This window comes from Talpa europaea (assembly GCF_964194135.1).
Source record: "Talpa europaea genome assembly, chromosome: 10".
NCBI classification, from domain to species: Eukaryota; Metazoa; Chordata; class Mammalia; order Eulipotyphla; family Talpidae; genus Talpa; species Talpa europaea.
The window spans coordinates 40,864,885-40,891,612 of record NC_140077.1 but is presented as its reverse complement, the minus strand read 5'-3'; the positions used below and the strand labels follow the sequence as shown (position 1 = coordinate 40,891,612).

The 26,728-nt window shown below is 37.0% G+C and overlaps 1 protein-coding gene across 6 annotated transcripts in view; it reads right to left on the bottom strand.

The window, feature by feature from the left end:
• USP54 (ubiquitin specific peptidase 54) overlaps positions 1–14,129 on the bottom strand; it is a gene marked incomplete at both ends in the record, with an annotated part of 56,860 nt that extends 42,731 nt beyond the window's left edge. For all 6 annotated transcript variants that reach the window (XM_084244607.1, XM_084244606.1, XM_084244608.1 and 3 more), the window contains 2 exons: positions 11,127–11,219; positions 13,983–14,129. In XM_084244607.1, the coding sequence (XP_084100733.1) occupies positions 11,127–11,219; positions 13,983–14,129 (240 nt within the window). The remainder of the gene's footprint in view (positions 1–11,126; positions 11,220–13,982) is intronic.
• Positions 14,130–26,728: the final 12,599 nt, after the last annotated feature.

Genomic DNA, 26,728 nt, shown 5'->3' with positions numbered 1-26,728 from the left:
GGCTTCCACAAATACAACTGTTACTCAAGGGTTTGTTCCCCGCCCCCCCCCCCTAAAAAAAAACAGACGTTTGTCTTTAGGCAGGGAACAGCTTTTTATTTCTCTCAATATTTTCTAGTTGTAACTAAAAGAAGTCAAGAGTGGAGAAGATGGGGGTCAAGGAAGATTAATTTTGATGGTTTTATGGGCCCAAGGTCTAGGGAAAGTGCCTAGTCAGGAGTCCAACTTATCTTGGAACAGTGTCTAGCAATACCTTCTTTAAAGGCAAGATCCATTTTGGACCTCCCTGGTGGCGCAAGAGGTTAAGTCTCAGCACTATGAAGCTATTAGCAGCCACTGCAGCACAAGTTCCATCCCCGACGGTGCAGTAGACCTCTCCTGTCTAGCCCTCTGCTCCCCTCAGCAGTATATTTCAGTCAATCCACCTGTTCTGTCCCCCTCCCCACTCTTCCTCTGGTGAATCCTCTCATACCCCACCCCACCTCTGGCCCTACACCCCAGCTCTTGTATGTATAAATAAATAAAATCTTTAAAAAATAATAAAAGCAAGCCCCATTTTATGCACTGCTCCTAACTCAATTCTTTGGGTTTCTCTTCTTCATCTGATCTTCCCAAATCTATCATCATTTCAGCTCTCACCATCACTCTTTTTTCCATACCTCCTCAAATTCACAGAATCTAAATGTGGCCTGTAGCCTGTCTGTAAATACAACCCTCTGAAAGGAAGATAATGTAGCTAATCCTTGAGGGTATTGCCTTCTGGAAAAGAGAACTTTCCCTGGTTTTGTGTGTTCAAAAGAATGTTGAGTGTTTTAAGAGGGGAAGGTGTATGTAAATATCTATCATTTTGGCACCCTAAACAGTAACATTGGATTTTTTTACATTTTATTGCAGAAAATTTCAAACATACACAGGATAAGCAAAATAGCACAGTAAACTCTTTATAGGTACCTATCATCATCTTCAACAATTACTAGCCTGTGACCAGTCTCATTTCATCTATACCACCACTTACTCCACTCCCAGATCATTTTGAAGCAAATGCCAAACGTTATTCATGTGTAAATATTTCAGGATACACTTATAAAAAATAAGAACTGTTTTATTTAAAATATAACCATAGTGGCCTCTCTGGTGGTGCAAGGGGTTAAGCACCGTACTGTAAAGCAATCCTCAGCCTGTGCAGTACAAGTTCAATCCCTGGCTGGTCAAGGAGAAACCAACCACATGGCGAAGCAGACCTCTCCTATCTCGCCTGCTGCTCCCCTCAGCAGTGTATTTCAGTCTGCCTGTTCTGTTCCCCACTATGGTGAATTCTCTCACCTCCCACATCTCTGCCCTATACCGCAGCTCTTGTATGCATAAATAAATAAATCTTTAAAATATATATATATAACCATAGTATTATTACCACACCTAGAAAAAAGTAATAATTCCTTAGTATCATTAAATATCCAGTTAGTTTAGCAGAAACTCTTGATTCAACTTTGATAAAGGCAGAGAACAACTAGTTAGTTTCTCTCTTGGAATTCTTTAACCTTATATCTAAAAATAGCAATAACTACCTTCTGGACTTACTGATTAGAAAGGCACCTGCATCGGTCCCTTTAAATTAAAATCAGGGCCTCCCTGGTGGCGCAAGGGGTTAAGCACAGCACTGTGAAGCTATCCACAGCCTCTGCAGCATGAACTCGATCTGGGCTGGCCAGGGAGCAACCCACATGGAGCAGCAGACCTCTCCTGTTTCACCCACTGCTCCCATCAGCAGTATATTTCAGTAGATCCACCTGTTCTGTTCCCCACTCTGTCGCTGGTGAATCCTCTCACCCTTCCATACCTCTGGCCTGTAGCCCAGTTCTTGTATGCATAAATAAACAGATCTTTAAAAAAATTTGTTTAATTAAATTCAGCAATCAAAAACATATCTCCCTCATGAATTTAGACCTGTATTTTGGCCTTGCAATGGTGAAGTTAAAGGCATCACATGCTAAATATCACTATCACTCTTACTACCTATGCAAAGTAGACATCTACATACACACAGAGATAGAGACACAAAAACAAAGACTTCGAGACACTGGACAGAAAAACAGAAGTAGAGACAGGTCAATTTTACCAGAGGATGGTATTGCTTTGAGTGAGAAATCACAAACTCAATGCTGAGATTTTACAAACTATAAGTTAATTTACTAATTTTTGCCAAGATCAGAGATGTGGGACCTTATAGATTACCAACAGTATCCACATCAAATTTTGGGAATCAATACCATAACCACTTACCCCATAGGGGAAATAAAAAAGGGGAACCTTTCAGACATGCACAAAGATTTTGAGATTCTGTAAGTTTCAGGTTCTGCCACATACTATGGAAAGGAATCATAATGATCTACTATATTTTTCCTTGTAGGCATATCCCTCTAATTGACTATCATATAAAATACTGAACTCCAAAATTTTAAAGGAGACAAAACTCAGTTTTATAACATCGATGTTATGTCAATGGTTAAATCTGCTGAGATTATTTAGGTATAGCCTATAGCCAATCTCTAACAGGACTTTAATACTACAAAAGCTTAATCAAAAGGCCACACATACCCCATAAATTTTCATACCCCATAAATAAATCAAGGAAATTCAACTCAAGTAGATGATACTTACGTTAGCTATAAAGGCATACCTTCCTTATGTGAGGACTGCTTATGACTAACTAAATTTCAAGGAACAAAACAGAAATCTAAATTTCCTGGTTTAAATAGCCCGGAGTAATAGGTTTACTTTTCTCTGATATTGGCTATAACTAAAGGATTTGAAGACCTTTCCATTTCTATAATCTATAAAGGACTGGATTAATAGTGAACAAAGAGTCATTTCTTATATCATTTTACTCCCTGTGCTTATGCTTTAGTACCCAAAAGGAATATAGTATATATTTAAAACTATTGAGGGATCTGTTCCCTGAACTCTCAAATCTCCCCCCCCCACCATTAACAAATATGCTATCAATAGAACACTTACCTGCATGTACAAACACACATTCCAAGACAACTTACATATAAAAACCTATTTCTTCCCCTTTTCTCCACCCCCCACACCACCATTCCTTGACTTTTGCTTTATGCTAGTATTCTTAAAAGAAAAAATCATTAATTGAGAAGATTTGTTGAATTTAACCAATCAATGCAACATTCTTCTTTGCCTATTAACAAAAAACACTCTGTCCTACATCCTGGCACTGCAAAGTCTCTAGTACAATCCCTGGAAGGAGAACAAAATCTCTGTGGCATACTAAGTACAGAGGACGGATTTCCTTCCCTGTATAGAGATAAATAAATAAGCCACCTCCAAAGTAAAATCATACTCTGGGGGCTGGGGGGGTGTGTAAGAGTAGATTCAATATGAATAAAATAAAATAAGAGCTTTGGATTATAAGCATGACAACCATTTAGGTCAGAAAAAAATCTTTCAGCAGATAGGAATAAATTTGGGGGTTTTGAAGGGTAGGATTATTAGCACACAAGTCTCTTCTATTTATTAAGAGTTGAAAAGCATTATAGTTTAAAATAAACAGAAACAAAGTAAACACATTGACACAAATTATTTTTAGTGAAAGCCATCATTAATAATTCACATGCAAAATTTTGAAGAGACTTAATATGACATGGTGGGGGGAGAGGTATATTTTACAGGACCAAAATAATGGGATTATCATAAATATTAGGTGTAAACCACCAAAAAGCAATTATAAGCAAGCACTTGATACAACATATATCCTATGACACCTAGTAAAGATCACAAGATATAGGAATACATAAAGCAGAAGGAAAAAATATTAAAACAAAGACCAAACAGTGAACCAAAAGATATTCATATAAGGCATTTTCAGGGTTGTTGCAAGATACAGAAACAACTGGAAAAAACAAGCTACAGTAAAACAACTGGAAAACATATCTTTCAGCCAGACTTAGAAGGGCAAGTCCTTCCTCCAAATATCAGAATAAGGGAAAACTGGCTAACTTCTGGTTCAGCTAGAAACAAATTTGTATTCCTTTTTGTCCTTAATAGTAGGTTCTAGAGCTAAATAAACAATTGTACTCCAACATAAAGAACTCTGACTTCATAAACTGGCAGGTTCTTGTCAAGTACTTCTAATTCAATTTAGAGTTTTCTGTTTTGAAAAAACCTGTAAAACAATTTTACAAATCAAACAGCATTAGAGAATACAAACAGAGAATACAAAAAGTATCCACAAAAAGTAATTCTTTTAATTTTAAATAAGAGATAGAGAAAAAAGGAGATTTAAATAGAATTATAACCACACTGGGATGCCACAGAGTTAACATATAACTTAACCACTGGATGCCAGGTAGAACTGTCCTGTTGAATCCCAGCCCTTCACTTTTCCTTTAGCAAATCCTTCCCACCATCAACTCCACCACCACCACTACTCCCCCCAACATATCTTACCCTCCCCTTACTAAATGAGGCAGGAAGGCCGAGATCAGTAAACCTACTAAAAGACCAAAAGTTACAATATGAAAAACTCTATTTAATAGGACAAGAGTAAAAAAGGGGATAAAAGACAAAAAAGAAAAAATCAAGTACCCATAAACTCCATTACTAAAATCTAAAAACTAAATAATATATCAATCCAGAAAAACTTCAGTGTTTACATTATGGGCCAGGAAAACCCAGAGGGCAGAAATGCTGAGGTATGATCACAAAAACTCGTTCAGCCATGCTAAACATTGTTAAGTCAAACAATCAAGAATCTAGCTAGAGACAGATTTTATTGACTTCTCGAAGAAGATAAATTTCTGAAGTGGAGTTGTGAAATGTGTATGTCGTTTGGTAAAAGGGATGTATTATTTGTTTATTATGTCACTGTTTGGGGTGTGAACAAATGAATGCTATCTGTAATCTACGAGGTACACAAAGCCAATTACACCATTTACTATCATAACTGAAAAGCAGAGTGCCCAGGGAAGGGGAAGAAGGGAAAATAAAGTGTGATATGAGTTTTTAAAATGTCTGTTACCATGCCTTTTTTTTTGTGTGGGACCCTCGCCGGTGGCCGGGGAACCGGCGCTGCAGAGGCTCCGGCGCTGCAGAGGCTCCGGGCAGCCCCGCAGCCCGGCGCTCAACCCCTGTGCCACCAGGGGAGGCCCAACCATGCATTTTTAAGTGATTAGGATAGAACTGGGAGTCACTTTAAGGTTGTAAGATGGGAGTAACTTTAAAAACAGCACTTAAGTTGGAACAAATAAAATAGATATTAGAGATAGAGAAGCAAATTTGGAATCTGAAAAACAGTACTTTTTACTAAAACAGTGAACAAAAAGACATTATTAGAAATATCATAAACAAGAGAGAAGGCATAAAGAGAAATGACAATCTCTGCAGTGTAATTCAGGCAATTTTCAGTTTCCCTCTTTACACTTTAGTACCAATGATGGCAGTATTTTTATTATATTTATAATAAAAATCATTACACAAATTAACAACAAACATGATATATATACAGCCAAAGAATAATAAAATGCCTATGTGCTCACCATCCAATTTTAAAAACAGAAAAATAAACAGTGAGTTTGAGACTTCCTAGTTAATTACATCTTCTCCCCCCATGCCACCCCCTTCCAGAAGTAACCACTGTCCCAAAATCTGTTGAAGTAATTTCATTCTTTTTCTATAGCTTTATCACATATATGTAGCTGTGAATAATATGATTAGTTTTGCCTGTTTTTCCTTTGTAAATAAATGGAATAATTTTGTGTTGTCTTCTGTGACTTGTTTTTCATTCACTGTAACATTTTTGTGATTAATCCAAATTGATAAATGTAGCTGCAGGTTATTCATTTTCACTACCATATAATTTTTTACTCCAGAAACAAGCCATAATTTTTAAATCCATTCAACTATATCTGGGATGGATTATTTACAGTTACATATTAGTTTGAACATTTTTGAATATACTGTTATGTATGCACAAAAAGTTTTCTACAGTGTATATCTAAGAGTAGAATTGCTGAGTGGTAGGTTGTATGCAAGTTCAATTTTACCTAGTAATGACAATGTTTTCCTAAGAAGTGGTATCAAATTATAAGCCAAGCAACAATTTATGTAAGTTCCTAATACTCTACATTTCTAATTTTTAAATTTCTGCTTACCTGAACTGGTTTAACTTATATGCCTTTGACAACCAACAAGAGTAAGCATCTTTCATATACTCACAGGTCATTCAGTCTGCAAAATGCCTGTTTATGTCTTTTGTCCATTTTCCTGTTGTTTCATTTATCTTTTAATTATCATTTATAGGCATTCTTCTCCAGAACTATGATGGATACCAATTCTTTTTTTTTTAAGATTTATTTATGCATACAAGAACTGGGGTACAGGCCAGAGGTGTGGGGGGCATGAGGGGATTCACCAGAGACAGAGTGGGGAACAGAACAGGCAGATTGACTGAAATACACTGCTGAGGGGAGCAGCGGGCGAGTCAGAAGAGGTCTGCTGCGTCATGTGGGTTGCTCCCTGGCCGGTGTTCGAACTTGTGTTGCAGTAGCTGCGGACTGCTTCATAGGCTGTATCTTAACCCCGTGCGACACCAGGGAGGCCCCCAATTCTTTTTTTTTATTATATATTGTTGATATTTTCTCCCAGTGTGTAGCACTGTCTCATTACTCTCTTTGTAGTGTCTTCCGATGAGAAGTATCCATTTTTTTCAACTTTGTACTTTTCATGTTTTATTTAATAATCATCTCTATTCCATAGGTCATGATATTCTCTTGTGATTTCTATTAAAAATTTTTAAATGATGTTTTTGATATTTTATTCCTTAATTCATTTGAAATTCTAACTTTTGGTATAGTCTGAGGTAGGAATGTGAGTTTCTGCCCTCCCCCAAAATTTATGAAAGGATCACACTTCCCAGTACCCTTATGATCCGCTAAGGTCATATGCTCTGATCAATGAGTTGTGAGCAGAAGTGATCTGCTGAGCATGTAATTGCCTATGTAAAATCCTCCAGAGCTTGTTCCCCTCTGGCTTAGAGACCAGTGATACTCAACTTGGTTACAGTTTAGGCATCTGACTTCCTGAGTGACTATAATCAAAAGGGTGTTCCTACAAACCTGCAGTGGACAAATAACGTAAGCAAAAACTAAATCTTTTATTTTTTACTAACACTTCAGGGTTGTTTATTACTACACATTAGCCTACTATACTTAGCCTACTCTAACTGATATACAGGCAAATCACTCATTTTGTTATTATTTTTCAAGAATATACTATCTATTCTTCATTGTTTGTCATATGAATTTCAGAACTGACTTCTGAACTTTCAGGAAAAACCTGCTGGTCAAAGCATCTATTAGTACCACCACATTGGAAAATAGTTGCCATTATCTAAAAATGTTGAACATATAGGATATCCTGTGATCCAGTAATTCCATTCCTGGGCATTTATGTAAAAGAAATATGTTCACAAGGCCTACCCGGTGGCGCGGTGGTTGAGAGCTGGGTTGCGAAGCTGCCTGCAGCCTCTGCAGCACTGGTTCGATCCCCGGCTGCTCCCTGGCCACTGGAGGAGGGTCCCACATGGCACGCAGACCTTTCCTGCCGCCCGCTGCTCCCCTCAGCAGTGTACTTCAGTCCTTCTGCCTGCTCTGCTCCCCGCTATGGCTCTGGTGAATTCTCTCACCCTCCCCGCACTTCTGACTGTAGCAGTGCTTGTATAAATAAATAAATAAATCTTTTAAAAAAATAAGAAATTAAAAAAAAAAAATATGCTCACAAATGCAGATATGTACCAGAATATTCTTGGCAATACTGTTCACAAAAATCTAAAAACTAGAGGGGCCTCCCTCAGTGCTATCACCACTACAGCACAAGTTCGATCCCCAGCCAGGGAGCTAACCCACATAGTGCAACAGACCTCTCCTGTCTAGTCCGCTGCTACCCTTACCAGTGTATTTCAGTAAATCCACCTGTTCTGCTCCCTACTGACTCTGGTGAATCCTCTCACCTTTCCCCCCCACCCCTTCTTCTATGCAAAAAAAAAAAAAAAAAAAATCAAAAGCTAGAAACAACCCAGATAACTATCAGCAGTAGAATAAACCATGAATTGCACAATGAAATACAACATGATAATGAAAATGGACACATAATACTGCTGAACTAAAGAAGACACACACACACACATATGCTTACATAGAATGATTCCATTTACAACAGTTTCAAAAATAGGTCATTTTAAATTAGATTGCTGAAGAATGAATACATATGTAAAAAAATAATCAGATAAAACAAGAAAGTTATTACCACAATTATTAGGAAAGATGTTACCCCTGGGAGAAAGGAGGAGATATAACTGACAAAAAGGGAAGATGTCTGTGGTACCAGTACTGCTCTGTTTTGACCAAAAAAGTCGCTTACTTTAGGATTATTTATTATAGTGAATCTGTGAAGGCTTAACATAAATGTCTTATTCCTTTTTGTTAAATTTATTCATATCTACTTTACATATTTTGTTGCTAATATAAAAACTCTTCTTAAATTGAATTTTCTGTTAATAGTATATAAAAATTTAATGTAATGTTATACCTTCATCTTATAGGCAACAAAATGCTAAATTGTCTTGAGTCTACTGGTTTAGCAACAGATTCTTTGGGATTTTTTTTTTAAATAGCCAAGCACATCATCTACAAATTATGACAACTTTGTTTATTCCTTTTTAATCCTTCTATCTTTTCAAGTTTTTCTTGTCTTATACCAACTAGGACCTACTATAATGATTAATTGTATTCCTTCATATTCTATCAAAGTATTTTTCCTCTTAGACTCTGAAAAAAAAAAAAAATGATTACCAGAGAGGGAGGGGGAGGAGGGGAGATAAATGGGTAGAGGGAGTGAATTTGATAGTAGTGAATGGTATTAGATTTTTGGTGGTGGGTGTATTAAAGTACATACATTCATAGAGGTATATAGCTACACCTCTGAAACTTACAGTTTTGTAAACCAATGGTGAATCATAAAATTAAAAAAAATTTTAAGTGGCGAACAAGAGACATTCTAGAGGAGGGTCCAGGTAGTGATATCCATCCAGGTTTACTCCTTCATACACTCATAATCTCGTGTATTCTCTCAGAAAATGAAGCCTTCAGTCTAGATAAAGGAATATCTCTTGGAAACAAAAGTAATTCCAACAATTTTAATTTCTCAATTATTAGAATCAAGTTCAGCTCATACAATCAAAGTAAATTATCTGCACTGTAACTCTACCTATAGTTTTCAAATTAAGCACATAATAATTAAAGAATGCAAACAATGCCATTTAAAACATTAACTATGTGCAAATTAGACCCTAATAATTTAGCAATTATATAACACTGAGGCACTGAAATATACTTTGGATGAAAAAAGCAAAATTTGTATCACTCCCAATATAGCAAAAGAGGCAGGAAGGAAAGTAAATCTAAGGGCAAGATAAAACAGTGACATGAAGTAATGTGGAAAGTACCAGAATTCCAACACATCTCAGGATTCTGAAGACCCAAAATACAACCTTTGATCCCCTAAGCCCATTTACCTATTATAAGCAACTGCTTCTGCGGAAGAGTCACAAGATATAGTCCCAGCTCTTGTAGGTTGAAAAACAGCTTCCTTTCTGTACTTCAGTGTCTTAAAAAGTGTCCCGTAAAGTCTAGGGGTTGCTTTTGTCTCTCTGGTTTATACAATAATATTGATTTATATAAAAATAACAATTTATCTCTCTGGAAAATGAAACATTATAAGACTGTGACAACCAGTTTTCAGTCTCACAAAGGTGAATGAAGAGTATGGCATAGTTCTGACTAATCAAAGGCATGTCAGGGGGTTCATATAAAAGTTCTACCATCCCTTCCTGGATCAGGTAAGAGTTTACAATTTCAGGAGATTCTTCTATCAGAGATTTCTCCAGAACTCATAACTCTCTACCACGTATGTTGTCTTGGTTTTCTAGTTTCAATACCATGAACCAAACTTCCTTTGTACTTGCTGACCAAGGGACTGTATTTCTTGTTTATCCTAAACCAGATTTTTCTGTCAATGTACCTTTCAGAAAATCAAGCTAAATGCTCTTTTGATATTTTTATTTATTTATGCATATAAGAACTGAGGTATAGGTCAGAGCTGCAGGGGGTGAGAGGATTCACCAGAGATAGAGTGGGGAGCAGAACTGGTAGAGTTACTGAAATACAGTGCTGAGGGGAGCAATGGTCTAGACAGGAGATATATCTGCTGGGCCATGTGAGTTAGCTCCCTGGCTGGGATCAAACTCATGCCACAGTGGCTGGGGGTAGCTTGATAGCACTGAGACTTTAACCCCTGTGCCACCAGGGAGGCCCCCAAATGCTCTTTTGAATGGACTTATTCTGAACAGGAACAGTCAGAAGATGTTACAAACAACTAAAAGATTTTACTTTTTAACACTTATTTAAATTCTCCAACTAACCAATAACTTACATTCTGTATTTTGCTAAAAGTAAAAGTCACAATGGTTTCAAAGAGTAGGGGGAAAAAAAGATGTTTGTTACGTAACTGGCAAAACGTTCAGAAGATTCAGTTATCTGTTTCTAAAGATACCTGCCTGTAGGGACTGAAAAATGCTGAAGTTATCCAGGTCAAGAAAATGTTTTGGGCGAGTAATTGCAAATAACCAATATAATTGGGAAATTCTCCTACACTAAGATGCAAAAGCAACTAAATTAAATATACCCAAGCATGACTGTAACAAACCAAGAATTCATGAGACTGAAAAATAACTCTGGAAGCTTACTCAGAACTTAGGCATACTCATCCAACTACAAATAATCCATTGTCTATCTGGGGAAAAAACAAAAACAAAACAGAAAAGCTACATACTGGAGAAGCAGGTAAAGTAATGAAGAATGGGCCCTTTATATATCCCAGCTCTTCCTTTTTTTAAGCACAACTAAAATCTCTGGATCAGAAAATTAATCACATTCATCCTTTGCACTAAACCATGGGTATATTCAGTAAAAAATTCTTTAGTATCAACCTGGTTAAATGAACCACCTTAATACTGACCACTTTGCAGTGAGAAGAAACAAATTTGAAGTACTTACCTTGAGAGCACAAAAGATGCAGGAATCTCCCATGCACTTGTGAGTTGTAAGCTGCCTAAAGCTACGTCGGAAGATGTCCAAGTGCCATAAAACCTGGAAAAAAGAGAAAATACTTCATCACTCTGAAAGAAGTCACTATTTAATTTTAAATTCCAAGAGTTCAAACATAGAAAACGATTACAGTTTATTCTTAAGACACAGCTCATTCTAGATTAAAACAAGTGTCAAAAAGATGAAGTATACGGCTATATTCTGAAATAGACATTAATTTGAACATGAGGGAAGGTCACACGGAGGAAATACGATTTGACATATTTCAAATGAGATTCTGAAGAAAAAATGAACTAAAAGCTGTAGAATAAGGGTTTACCTTAATAATTCATGCAAGAAAAGCAATAACATTTTAAAACATTATAAGCCTGAATTATAGTGTGAACTTTTGTTTTTGTTAGATTCCTCAATTTTGGGACATTTCTAAGTGTTAAGGCCTCCTTAAATCAAGAGAATAAAAAAATTGTAAAACTGATAAATTGATAAGTCATGTTCACAGTATGTAAACTTAATATGATGTGATGAAAATGGCACTATACTTTTATGGTATTTCAAAATCTACAATCTCACTCTAATCATGAGAAAAATATCAGACAAACTACAATACTGGGGCATCCTACAAAAGACTAGTACTCCTCAACATTGTTAAGGCCATCAAAAACAAGGAAAGACTGAGAAACTGTCATAGCCAAAAGAAGCCCAAGGACATTTAACAAGTAAATGTAAATATGGTTTCCCAGATGGGATTATGGAAAGACAACATGACATTAGGTAAAAATGAAGGAACTCTGAATAAACTGTAAATAAACTGTGGCATTAAAAAAGAAATGGTGGGGGCCTCCCCGGTGGCGCAGCGGTTGAGCGCTGGGTTGCAAAGCTGCCCCCAGCTTCTGCAGCGCCGGTTCGATCCCCGGCTGCTCCCCGGCCCCGGAGGAGGGTCCCACATGGCGCGCAGACCTCTCCTGCCGCCCGCTGCTCCCCTCAGCAGTGTACTTCTGCCTGCTCTGCTCCCCGCTCTGGCTCTGGTGAATTCTCTCACTCTCCTGCGCTTCTGACTGTACCCAGTGCTTGTATAAATAAATAAAAATAAATCTTTAAAAAAAAAAAAAAGAAATGGTGGAATGTAAGGAATAATGCTGTAGGAGACATTTAAATAGTGTCATACATGAGAAAGCATGCACTTTCAGAGTCCCAGATCACAGCATACCCCTGGAGTTTCTTATTTATGTATTTCAAGGTATACACTCTAAAAGATCTTTGAGATACAGTCTACTTCTAAATAAATAACACCTTTTTACATCAAATGAAATGGGTTCTACACATCGGTGGAGAACACAGCTTTTGAATCAAAGATTAGAATATTAGTGTAGAAACAATTATTTTCAATTTGTAACATGATTATAAGTCAACCCAAAACCACAAGTGACTTAATCTTTAAGTATAAATACAGAAATGTATATGTGTATATGTAAAGTATGTATTCCATATAGGCACTGGAAATTAGAAAAGAAATTCATAAATATTATTGTTTCAATTAATAATATAATCAGGACCTATAGAAAGAAATAGAGTTAATAGAATTATAAAAAGAGAATTATGGCCAGAAGGAGGAAAACAAACACACACACACACACACACACTCCTATATCCATACCCTGTTTTGCCTGCTTCTAAATTATAAAAGTGTTGTCAAATTATGTAAAGTCACTAAAAAACCTAATATGCATCATCTGGGGTTAACAACCAACCTTCCATCCCCCCACCCAACTGCGTGAAATGTGTTGTAGTATATTAAGGAAGGTACACAACTTTTTTATAGTCTTGACAGCATAGGTATTTCTAATGTTTCCAATAAAAATTTGAAAACTGAGAGGATAGAACTTTTATACATAGACAAGCCTGACAAAATTCTTTTGTTTATATATGAAGAAACTGAAATACCATGTGTATAAGGTCACAAGACTCCTATCTCCTAAGCATAGCACTTTTAATACCCAATACACTGCTGTGTCTTTTCTTCTTTCACAGTATCCTATTTTCTCATTGCATTTGAAGTACAAAGCTAATATTTTACCCAAGCATACTTATCTTGAGAGGAAAATTTCATTTACTTTTACTCTGAAAAGTGGGGAAAGTGATTACTTGAAAATTCGACCAAGGGGGATAACACCCTATGGGCCTATGCACAGCATGCAGACAGAGAGGAAGTTTTGGGATTCTGAGACCACAAAGGTGGCAAGCAACACCAAAAAAGAAAATCTAGACTAGATAATCACCATAGGGGTATTTACTTTCCACCAGCTCTGTTTAAGCATACCTGGAAAGTTCAGAGGAAGGAGGAGATGATGATGTTAAAATTCAAGACTAAACTCCACTTAGTGAGTAAGTTAAGAGACTCAGTATTAAGAGAAAAGAAAATATACCTCAATATCTGTAACTTCTGGAAAGAATCTTGCTTTTTTCACTGGAAAAAAAGTAACTAGGGTAATAAGACACCTTGGCATCAAAAGGATTCAAAAGAGACTGTTAGGGAAAAAAGTTAATAAACAAGTAGGATGACCATCTAGTTCATGTAGCTCCCACTGGGCAAGTAGTAGTAGTTAACTACTTTTTCTATTGTCATTATTAATCTCCTGTTTTACAAATAAGGTAACTAAGACCCAAATAGGTAAAGTGACTTGCCTAAAATCACACAGATAAAAAAATCATCTCAGGTTGCTGACTGTCAAGTATTATAGAAAATGATCGAAATATAGCATTAGCAACTAAAAGTCAAAGTTCACAAAAGAAATAAATTACTCTTACCTGCAGGGCACTGTTGAGAAAGCAGCTGTTTTGCCCTGGCTCATTGCTGAGGCCTTTGCTAGGGGCTATGGAAGTTGAGCTTCGAGGTGCAAACATCCCTTGGACACTACCACGGCCCCCTGAAAAATAATTTTTCTTCCAAGACATTATTGTTCACAAATAGCGTTGGAATTCAGAGGTTTTATACCTTTTAGGGAGGGGGATTCTGTTTGCTGAAGTTCTTAATAGAAAGAGAATCCAGAATTTAATGAATTTATGTTGAAAGATTTTGTTTACAACTTTCTAAACATCATATACGTAGCTCAAGGAAGTCAGGTATCCTCTTAGATGCACATGACACAGCCATCTTCCACTTGTTCCAAACAGTACCTAGGTTTAACATGACACAGGACTATCACAAATAGAGCAATTCTTAAGTATTGCTTCCTTCTATTTTTCTTGAACTGCCTCCTCCATAAAGTCCTGACGAAGTGGCTGTACTCCTTAACTCCAACAGCATCCAGGGATCAGGGCAGGATGTGTCCCTGAGACTTGTTTATAATCCTCTTGTGGACTGGAGATTTTTCCAACTGGAGGGAGAGGCAGACGGATAAACAAGAATCCAATGCAATACTCCTCTCTTTCTCTTCATTTGTCCCATCATCCTCTGAAGTAAAAACTCCAGTTCTAAAAAACTGACATAGGTTCCGCAAAAATGAAGAAAGTTCCTTAAAATACGTGGTGGTTTTGCTGCTGCTGCTTTTTAATATGCCCCAAACATCTTCTATTGCATACAGAACTTCAGAAAGTTTCTTTTCTTTTCCTATGTGACTAGAATAGCCAGCTGTGCCAGAGAGCTTTAAGAGAAAGAAAAAAAAAATCAAATGTTTGCGTCATTTAAATGACTATACTGGCTTTGTGCTGTTCTGCCAAGTCCAGTGTTGCCTCACCTCTCACTATAAACTTGAAACGTTGGCAAACAATGCCAAATTAAAAAAAAAAAAAAAAAAACCCTATCAAAAAGGAGAAACATTCAAACTAAAGAGGGTGAAAAAAAAAATGGGTATGAGCAGCTTTACTTTCATGTGAACTCTACAATTTCTCTAAAAGGAGGAAAGATTTGATCTGGGCAGAGATAAAAACCAAAAACAAACTTTCCAAAGTCAAACTAACAAAAAAAAATTTACCAAGTAAGCACACATCAAGCTAAGAATTCAGTTTCTTTTGGATATTGTTAGTAAAGAAAATTTTAATGATATGTTTTACACCTTTAAAAGTTATGAAAACCATTTTAAAGATGGGAGGGCCAAGTTACCTTTCTGACTGAAAATGTCCCATCCCCAAGGAACACTCATGGTGAGTAAACCATACGTTCTTTAACAAACAATCCAAAAGAACTAAATCTTCTCCAGTTTGTTTGTCTGTTAAAAGGGATAATTTGGGTTACAAATCACTTAATCCTCAGAACATATCCAAGGGACTTACAATCAGAGGCCATCCATTGACCAACATTAGTTTTCAACTAATTAAAGACAGTGAAGCAACAAGGAGAAAAAGCAAAGCAAAAACCTTCCTTGGAAGGAAATGCTTCTAATTTCCAGCTTCAAGTTTTCCTAAATGGCTGCCATGCCCATATAAGGAAAAAATTAAGAATTTTGAGTGTTAAATTTGGTTTCCAATAGTTCTTGAAGCTTCTCCTTACCTTCCCACCATCATATAGACAACCTCAAAAAAGCAAAAATGCTGTAGCATCTGAATCATTCTCTGAGAAAACAACCTAGCATTACCTATAGCATGCCCACTAAAAAAACTATGGCACAGGAATATTAAATGGTTGCACAAGACTGTTCTTTCCCTTCTCCAAATTCCCAGACTGTTTATAATCTACATGTCACAATTAAAATATTTGACTATATACTGCAGTGTCATTATTCTCTATTTGTTTTTATTACTCTGTGTTTGCTTTATATGGTGTCTATCATATATCCTGACTATGAATGTATAAAATAAAATACTAACATGTCAAACCAGTGCTAATTACTATTGCTAATTACTATTCTTATGTCCTTTAATTTTCACAACAACCCTATCATGTAATTATTAATAGTTTCATTTTATAAAAGAATAGATAAGAGTCAGGTTTAAAGACTTTTACTCACCCAAATGAAAGTTGGTAAGTGGCAGAGTTAGAATTGTTTGACTATTATATTTTGATTTAGTTGTTCATTTTATTATACTATACCAAAGTTCCTGTCACAGTGCTATTCATGAGGAGGCACTCAATAATGATGATACCTGATGGTCAATATCACACCAAGAAGGATCCCACGTCTCCCATACTGACTACAAGACCCTCAATTCTCTACATACACCTTTATACACACCCCACTTGAAGCGACTAAGCAACTTCCAACAAGCTATGCAGCATTCCTTGAGCTCAACTGCAGCAAAGGAATGACAAGCACCAAGCCTCCATTTTGCTCACAGACAAAAGGACTTGGCAGGAAGGTGGGGTTTTCAGTATTAGGATATTACTGAAACTCACCCTGCCCTATGACACACACCCCTAAATTCAGGTAGCAAATAGGGGAAAGGCAGTAACAGAAAAAAAAAGTTCCAGCTTTGAATGATATCATTATGTAGAGTAAGGCAATAAGCTCTCACACTTGCTCTAGGTGTGTCAGAAACTATAAGTGAGAGCCAAAAAGAACAAAGCCAGGAGAGGAAGTAACAAATGGTCCAAGAAAAATACTGATGAGAAAATATTTTACTTAAGCTGTAGATCTAGCACCAAATCCCTCTCCAATGTCATTTGCTAAAGAGATATGAGAAAGTAAATTAAGAGTTTACTCACGTGGCTCTAACAATCTATTTTTTGAAAGAAGTTCTTAGAAAAAAAAAAAAAAGTTCTTAGAAGTCCAATGCGTCCAATGCACTATCCACTAAATCAGGGAAAACAAATCAAAACCACAATGAGATACCACCTTACATCAGTGAGAACGGCACATATCAAAAAAACTAGCAACAACAAATGTTGGCAAGAATGAGGAGAAAAAGGATCTCTCCTACAGTGCTAGTGGGAAGGCAAACTGGTCCAACTACTACGGAAAGCTGTGTGGAGGTTCCTCAAACTAAAAATGGAGCTACCACATGACCCAGCAATTCTACTCCGAGGAATCTACCCCATAGGATACAAAACCATTAATTCAAAAGGATACCTGCACCCCTACGTTTACTGCAGCACTATTTACAATAGGTAAGATATGAAAACAACCCAAATGCCCCAAAATAGATGACTGGATCAAGAAGATGTGGTACATATACACAATGGAAGATAAACTCATGCCATTCACAGCAACATGGAGCTAGACGGGATTATGCTCAGTGAAGTAAGAAAGAAAAACAAAAAAATCAGATGGTTTCACTTATAGGAGGAATACAGGCAAACCAAAAAAAAAAAGGGGGGTCAGAGGAAAAAAATAACACTAATTAAAAAAACAAAATTAGGGCCTCCCTGGTGGTGCAGGGGTTAAAGACAGCACCATCAAGCTATCGCTAGCCACTGCAGCATGAGTTCGATGCCCGGCAGGCCAGGGAGAAATCCACATGGTGCAGCAGAACTCTCCTGCCTCGCCCACTGTTCCCCTCAGCAGTGTATTTCAGTAGATCTGCCTGTTCTGCTCCCCACAATCTCTGGTGAATCCTCTCACCCTGCACCTCTGGCTTACACTCCAGTTCTGGTATATAAATAAATAAATATTTACCAAAAAAAAAAAAAAGTTAACAGACAACCAGAGACACTCTGCAGGAGAGGGAAGAGCACAAGGGACTATGGCAATGGTGCACTCGTGAACTGGCAGTGGGAATTCTATGGAAATCCCTCCTCTTCACCTGAGAGGAAAAAGCAAACATTGTACAAAAATGAACAATGATGTAAAAAATATATACATATAAATTATATTTTTAAAAAAGTTCTTGGGCAGGGCCTCCCTGGTGGCGCAGGCAGTTGAACGCCGTGCTGTGAAGCTGTCCAGCCTCTGCAGTGCAGATTCTATCCCAGCCGGCCGGCAAGATACCCACATGGCATGGCAGACCTCTCCTATTGTGCCTGCTGCTCCCCTCAGCAGTGTATTTCAGTCAGTTTGCCTGTTCTGCTCCCCACTCTGTCTCTAGTGAATCCTCTCACCCTCCCGCACATCAGGTCTGTACCCCAGTGCTTGTATAAATACATCTTTTTTTTTTTTAAGATTTTTTACTTATTTATTTATACAAGCACTGGGTACAGTCAGAAGCGCGGGAGGGTGAGAGAATTCACCAGAGCCAGAGCGGGGAGCAGAGCAGGCAGAAGGACCGAAGTACACTGCTGAGGGAAGCAGCGGGCGGCAGGAGAGGTCTGTGCGCCATGCGGGACCCTCCTCTGGTGGCCGGGGAGCAGCCGGGGATTGAACCGGCGCTGCAGAGGCTGCGGGCAGCTTCGCAACCTAGCACTCAAACGCTGCGCCACCGGGGAGGCCCTAAATAAATCATTAAAAAAAAAGTTCTTAGGCAATGCTGATGTACTGAGGGCAAAAGAACATAATGTGTGCAACTTACTCTGAAGTAATTCAGAAAAAAAATGTGTGTATATGGAGGGAGGGAGGGAAAAGAAGAGGGAGGGAGAGAAATTTAAAAGCAACTATAAAATGCAATAATAGGTAAAGTTGGCTGAAGAGTATATAGAAATTCTTTGTACCAAAGAGCTGATGCAATTCAACAAAAACAAAGAAAATAATCCAGTCCAAAAATGGGCAGAAGAGCAAAAAAGAAACTTCTCTGAAGAGGAAATGCAAATGGCCAACAGGCATATGAAAAAATGTTCAACATCACTTGGAATCAGGGAAATGCAAATCAAAACTACAATGAGATACCATCTGACACCAGTGAGAATGGCACATATTAAAAAAACTAGCAACAACTAATGTTGGCGAGGATGTGGAGAAAAAGGAACTCTCTTGCACTGTTGGTGGGAGTGCGAACTGGTCCAACCACTATGGAGAGCTGTGTGGAGATTTCTTGACCTACTAAACATAGAGCTTCCAAATGATCCAGCAATTCCACTCCTAGGTATTTACCCAAAGGACACAGTAACATCAATTCCAAAGAGCACCTGCACCCCTATGTTTATAGCAGCACTGTTTACAATAGCTAAGCTTTGGAAACAACCCAAATGCCCAAAAATAGATGACTGGATCAAGAAGATGTGGTACATATACACCATAGAATATTACTCAGCATTTAAAAAAGATAAACACATGCAATTTGCAGCAACATGGATGGCGCTGGAAGGGATCATGCTCAGCGAAATAAGCCAGAAAGAAAAAGAAAAAAAAATACTGGACGGTCTCACTCATAGCAGGAATCTAGAAAACTTAAATAAGAGACCAGGAAAAAGAATAACTGTAAGAAAGTAAAAATCAAAATCAACAAACAACTATGAACCAGAGACACTCTATGGGGGGTGGGGGGCGGGGAAAGGAGGGATTGGGGTCAAAATAAGGGGGTTGCAATTATATGGGGAATATAAAAATAAAATTTAAATTTAAAAAAAAAGAAATTCTTTGTACCTCTTCTTGCAACTTCTCAGTAAAAATTTTTTCTAGTTGTTCACAACTAGAAATTCTTTGTACCTCTTTTTGCAAGTTATCAGTAAGTTTCAAATTTTTTTAAGTTGAAAAGGAATTTTTATCTGTAATTTTTTAATTATATAAAAAGTGTATCATACATATTGATTCGATGGAAAATCATGACGAAAATCATTAAGCTAGTAGATAATATCCATGCCGAATAATATTGGCAATTTCAATGGAAGAAAAAAAGAAAGACAAACACAAAAAAGTGCAAATACTAGGACAAAATAAAGTGGAATAAAGCTTTGACACTATTTCCATGAAAAGGGCTCAAAACAGAATATGTCAAGTTGTTGTAAGATGCAAATGATGTAGAGTAATTGTAATATTGTGCAAAGAGGGTTAGTGCCAGACTTGGTTTAGAAAACATGGGTTCAATTTTCACATTTTTACGCGCTTGTATAACTTGATTCTTTGGTGTCCTAAACTTTGTTCCCTGGGTCTGAAATGGGATTATTTCACACACTGAAATACCTATTACACATAGTGGGTGGGATTTAATGTGATAGGAATGTGGATGTGCTACCACATTATTAAAACAAAGAATAAACAATGAATTCACTAAATGAGTAAACTGCTATATCTAAAAGCAGCAAAATAAAATTTGTTTTGAATACCTCATAATACTAGAAGCTAGTAACTATCAGGACTAATTCTTCCAGTTGTATAAAGAGAACACTAGATTCATATGGGATAAGCAATAAATCAGCAGAGTTTAGCTATGTGCTTGGAAAAATGTTTTCACAATTATTTTAAAAATACAAAATTTAACTTAAGATAGCAAAGAAATGAGCTATTACAAGGAATAGGGTAACATTTTTACAAGTCTACAAAGAATGATCATGTTCAACTAATGATCAATGATTCGAATGGAATAACCATAAAGATTATTTCAGTTTCTAATGAGGGATTAAAGTCTAAAGCAACCCAAACACTAGGAAGTCACACTGCTCTTTAATGAGACATCCAAATAGTTTAACCAGGGAAAGTTGTTCACCTTTCTACTTTCTGTTACTCTAGACATTTACTTGTAAGTAACTGAAGAAATTATTTGTAATGGTAAGTCAACAGTCAATGAATTCAATTTCATGGAACACTTCAAATACCAGTAATTATATGCCATATCTATAGTATCTTACTGCTTATTATAAGGTTTTAAAATAGTTAATACTAGCCACATGTGTCTGACATACAGTAATTGTTACATAAATGTTATTACTATTATTACATTTACATTTATTACATTACTATTATTACATTTCAAACATTTCCTTCTCATTAGTCCTTTTCCCATTAAAGATAATCAACACAGATATCATATAATAACAGAAACCACAAAGATCATCTTGAGCTCATTAATGCATCTGCCTACTGTCCTAATTTCCTTTAACCTTTCACTATTAAATGTCTTTACAATTAATAATTTACAACTGCTACTTCTCCTTGCTAACTAACCGTCAGTCTCTTTAGAACATGGTATTACTGCTTCCCCTCAGCAGTGTATTTCAGTAAATCTGCCTGTTCTGCTCCACAATTGTCTGTGCAGAATCCTCTCACCCTCTGCACCTTTGGCCTACGTCCTAGTTCTTCTATGCATAAATAAATAAATCTTAAAAAAAATTTCTATAATTTTAAGGACAATCTATGTTTCTATTACAGCAATGTTTAGAGTTCTCACTCCCTTCCATCAGCAGGGGCTAAGGAGCTTTATCCCACTCCATTTGAGAAAGGGGAATGGAAGTGGATCAAAGCCAATTACATTATCTCCAAGTATTTGTTATTGCTAGACATATTATCACATGGATTTTACTATAAATTTTTATGTCATATAATCCCTTTTTCCATTTATAAATTATGATACTACTAAAAGTATGATTCTAAATAAATTTATTTTTAAACTTCCCAATAAATGCCTCAATTTATAAAGCAAGATGTTATTACATTAATGTGACTCAGTTAAAACTTTATATATATCGGGCCTCCCTGGTGGTGCAGAGGTTGAGCGCTGGGCCGTGAAGCTGCCCGCAGCCTCTGCAGCGCAGGTTCGATCCCTGGCTGCTCCCGGGCCACCGGAGGGCGGGTCCCACATGGCGCTTAGACCTCTCCTGCGGCCTGCTGCTCCCCTCAGCAGTGCACTTCAGTCTGCCTGCTCTGCTCCCCGATCTGGCTCTGGTGAATTCTCTCACCCTCCTGCGCTTCTGACTGTACCCAGTGCTTGTATAAATAAATCTCTAAAAAAAAAAGGGGGGGGGCGGGGAGGGATTGGGGTCAAAATAAGGGGGTTGCAATTGTATGGGGAATATAAAAATAAAATTTATTTTCAAAAAATTTTAAGGGCCTCCCCGGGGGCGCAGCGGTTGAGCACTGGGTTGCAAAGCTGCCCGCAGCCTCTGCAGTGCTGGTTCGATTCCCGGCTGCTCCCCGGCCACTGGAGGAGGGTCCCACATGGTGCGCAGACCTCTCCTGCCGCCCGCTGCTCCCCTCAGCAGTGTACTTCAGTCCTTCTGCCTGCTCTGCTCCCCATTCTGGCTCAGGTGAATTCTCTCACCCTCCTGCACTTCTGACTGTACCCCAGTGCTTGTATAAATAAATAAATCTTTTAAAAAAAAAGATTAAAAAAAAAATTTTAAAAAAAGAATTCAATCAAGGGGTTAAATAAATTAAATTAAAACTTGCTGCCTTGCATGAAAGTAAAAAAAAAAAAAAAACACTTTATATATATGGTGGCGCAAGGGGTTAATACACAGCCTATGAAACTATCCGCAGCCACTGCAGCACAAGTTCAATTCCTGGCCATTCATGAAGCTACCCAATTGGCACTGCAGACCTCTCCTGCCTCACCTGCTGCTCCCCTCATCAGTATATTTCAGTACTCTGCCTGTTCTATTCCCCACTCTGTCTGGTGAATCCTCTCACCCCCCCACAACTCTGGCCTGTTCTTGTATGCATAAATAATCTTAAAAAAAATAAAAATATACACATGGACAGAGGATCCTAACATCTATCTTTCCATTGAATGCATACAGGGGGTCAACAAAGTATGCTCAATGTCACTAATAATCAAGGAAATACAATACCACAAGACATCACCTCACACCTGTTAAAAATGTCTATTATCAAAGAGACAAGAAATAACAAGTGAGGATATTAAAAAAAAAAAGGGAACACTTATGCACTGTTGGTGGGCATGTAAGTTGGAGTAGCCATTATGGAAAACAGTAAGGAGTTGCTCAAAAAATTAAAAATACAACTATCTAATAACTGATGCAGCAAATGAAATATTTGTTTAAGAAAATGAAAACAACACTAATTCAAATATACCTATGCATCCCCATGTTCACTGAAGCATTATTTTCAATAGCCAAAATACAAAAACAACCTAAGTGTCCACCAAAGGATGAGCGAATAAAGAAAATGTGTACATATGATATATATATGTATACACACACAGGTCTATTAATCATAAAAAGGGAAATCTTGCCATTTTCAGAAAAAAGATGGCCTTCAAGGACATTATGCTAAGTGAAATAAGGCAAAAACATGAATATCATATGATCTTATTTACATGTAGAATCTTATAGGAAAAGGAAAAAGGTTTTGTGGCTAGGGCTTAGGGAGTGAAATGGGTGAAGGAAGTCTAAACATACAAACTTTACACTTACAAAATACGTAATGGGGATGTAATGGAAAGCATGGCTTCTATAGTTAGCATTATTGTACTGCATATTTGAAAGATGCTAATAGAAAAGATCTTAAAAGTTCTCATTACAAGAGAAAAATTTTATAGCTATGCATGGCGATAGATGTTGACTATACTTATTGTAGTAATCCTTTCATAGCATATACAAGTACTGAATCATTACATCACACATCTAAAACTAATCTATGCCAGTTATACTTCAACAAAATAAAAAAATAATAAAGAATCTTATTTCTGTGTTGCTCCCAAATCTGAAGAGGATATAGTAACCTATATTTTACTATTGCTGAATAGACTGAGGGATCCTCAATAAACTTCTTCATAAATTCTTCTTTTCCAGCTTTACTGAAGTATAATTGACAGATTAAATTGTAATATATTTAAAGTGTACATATGGTATAACATATGAATACACTGTAAAAGGATTCCCTTACTTGAAATACATAAACACATACTAGGAAGACAGTAGAAAAGATCAATGAAAATAAAAGCTGTTTTTTAAAAATACAAACAATACTGAAAAATCGTAAGCTAGGGCCTCCCCGGTGGCGCAGCGGTTGAGCGCTGGGTTGCGAAGCTGCCCGCAGCCTCTGCAGCGCCGGTTCGATCCCCAGCTGCTCCCCGGCCACCAGAGGAGGGTCCCACATGGCGCGCAGACCTCTCCTGCCGCCCGCTGCTCCCCTCAGCAGTGTACTTCGGTCCTTCTGCCTGTTCTGCTCCCCGCTCTGGCTCTGGTGAATTCTCTCACCCTCCCACGCTTCTGACTGTACCCAGTGCTTGTATGCATGTATGTATAAATCAATCAATCATTAAAAATAAATTAATTAATTAATTAAAAAAATAAATTTTAAAAACCCTTTAAAAAAAAAAATCGTAAGCTAAATTAACTAAGAAAAAAAGGAAACCCCCAACCACTATGGAAAGCTGTGTGGAGACTCCTCAACCTTCTAAAGATAGAGCTTCCTTATGATCCAGTAATTCCACTCCTAGGTATTTACCCAAAGGACACAGAAACATTAATTTCAAAGAGCACCTGCACTCCTATGTTTATAGCAACACAATAGCTAAGCTGGGGAAACAACCCAAATGCCCAAAAATAGATGACCAGATCAAGAAGATGTGGTATATATACACCATGGAATATTACTCAGCCTTCAAAAAAGATAAACACATGCAATTTGCAGCAACATGGATGGAGCTGGAAGGGATCATGCTCAGCGAAATAAGCCAGAAAGAAAAAGAAAAATACCGGATGGTCTCACTCATAGCAGGAATCTAGAAAACCTAAATAAGGGACCAGGAAAAAGAATTACTATAAGAAAGAAAAAAATCAAAATCAACAAACAACTAATAACTATGAACCAGAGACACACTATGGTGGGGAGGGGAGAAAAGAGGGATTGGGGTCAAATTAAGGGGGTTGCAATTGTATGGGGAATATAAAAATAAAATTCAAAAAATAAAGAAAATAAAGACTAAAGGAACAAGAAAAAAAAAGAAAGAAAAAGAAAAAAAGGAAACCCATAAAAATAAGATCAAAAATGAGAGGACATTATAATTGATACCACAGAAATATTAAGGTTTATCAGAAACTACAATGAACAATCATATGCCACAAAATTCTATAATCTGAAAGGGAAAAATTCCCAGAAATATACAAACTACCAAGAGTGAATCATGAAGGAATAGAAGCTCTGAACATAAATTCTTGCATTTATTTATCTCTAATCTCCTTTATACCTAATCATTACTTAACTCCTGGGATTTATTATAAAAACAATCTGCATTACTGTGTTGTCTATAACATCAGGTAAACTTCTGGGAAATTAAAAGCCAAAACTGGGGAGGATGTATGTCATCTTACTACTAAATACCTATTTCCTTGTGTAGTAGAGTTAGTAAATGATATGTCTCATATTGTTCCCAATCTGAAAACACTGATTTCCTGTGAGTAGACTAAAAATCTTTCCATGTGTGAGATGACAGAAAACAGTGGTTCCCAACCATTTTGCAGACCCCAATAAAGGTAGATTTATCAAGAACTTAATGAAAATTAAGCTTTAGTGTCCTTCTCTTGCAATGGCCCTTCAAATCCACTATCACATTTTCTATTTAAAAATACTATTCTAGGGATCTTCCTCGTGGCACAGGCCATTGAGCACAGTGCTGTGAAGCTGTCCACAGCCTCTGCAGTGCAGGTTCAATCCTGGCCGGCCAGGGAGATACCCACATGGCACAGCAGGCCTCTCCTGTCTCACCCGCTGCTCCCCTCAGCAGTGTATTTCAGTTAGTCTGCCTGTTCTGTTCCCTACTCTGTTTCTGGTGAATCCTCTCACCCTCCCACACATCTGGCCTGTACCCAGTTCTTGTATAAATAAATCAATCTTAAAAAAAAAAAAAATTATCCTTATATAGCATGTCCTGAATTACATAAACCTTAGATCCCACAGAATTGGACTCATAACAAGAAACTGGGCTTTTATAGAATATGTTACCTGAGAAAACACATAATTTGTAAAACTACATTAAATTCAGTAATCCTACTAAATTTGTATTTTATTAAACAAAGCAGCATCTGATATGTTAAGCTTTTCATAAATTCATCTTTTCCAGCTTTATTGAAGTATAATTGACAAACTATAATATGAAGTGTACATATGATATGACATATGAATACATTGTAAAAGAATTCCCTTACTAAACACATATAAACTCATACTAGAAAGACAGTAGAAAAGAATAATGAAAATAAAAACTTGTTTTAAAAAATAGAATTTTGAAAAATCTTTAGCTAAATTAATGAAGAAAAAAAAGAAACCCATATAAATAAAATCAGAAATGAAAGTGAGGACATTTTAACTGTTACAAGATAGAAAGGACACTCTAATTTTAAACTACATCTCAAGACTGCCAGCATTAGAGGTACAGCTCTAGAAATTGATGACATTTAAAAAAAATTCATTTCTCTGTAATAATGAAATACAGAGAACAATTAATTCACAAGTCACAGTACCACATAATGTGCTGCCATTTTTCTTAGGCCAAAGTAATAAACCAGGCTGCAGCTGCTGCTACCCTAATTTTCCCCTATTGCATTCCACACCAAAAGTCTCTTTCTCTTAAGAGGCCTCTGTTTATGGTGAAAAAACAACAACAAAACCTAACTTAGTCATTCAAATGTTTGCTAAAATGTAACAGGGCTTATGCATAAAGAGAGATGAGGGCACTGGGCCAGGAAGAGCCTAGTACCCTAAGAGAGCCAGGTAAATGTGGTTCAGAGATCCACAAGTGAGTAGTATTGAAGACTTCATGACGACTGGAACATGAATGTGACTGAGACTGATGAAGACTAGAAATATTTGCTCTAACAGAGTCTCAGGAGCCCTTTGATGAAAACAGCT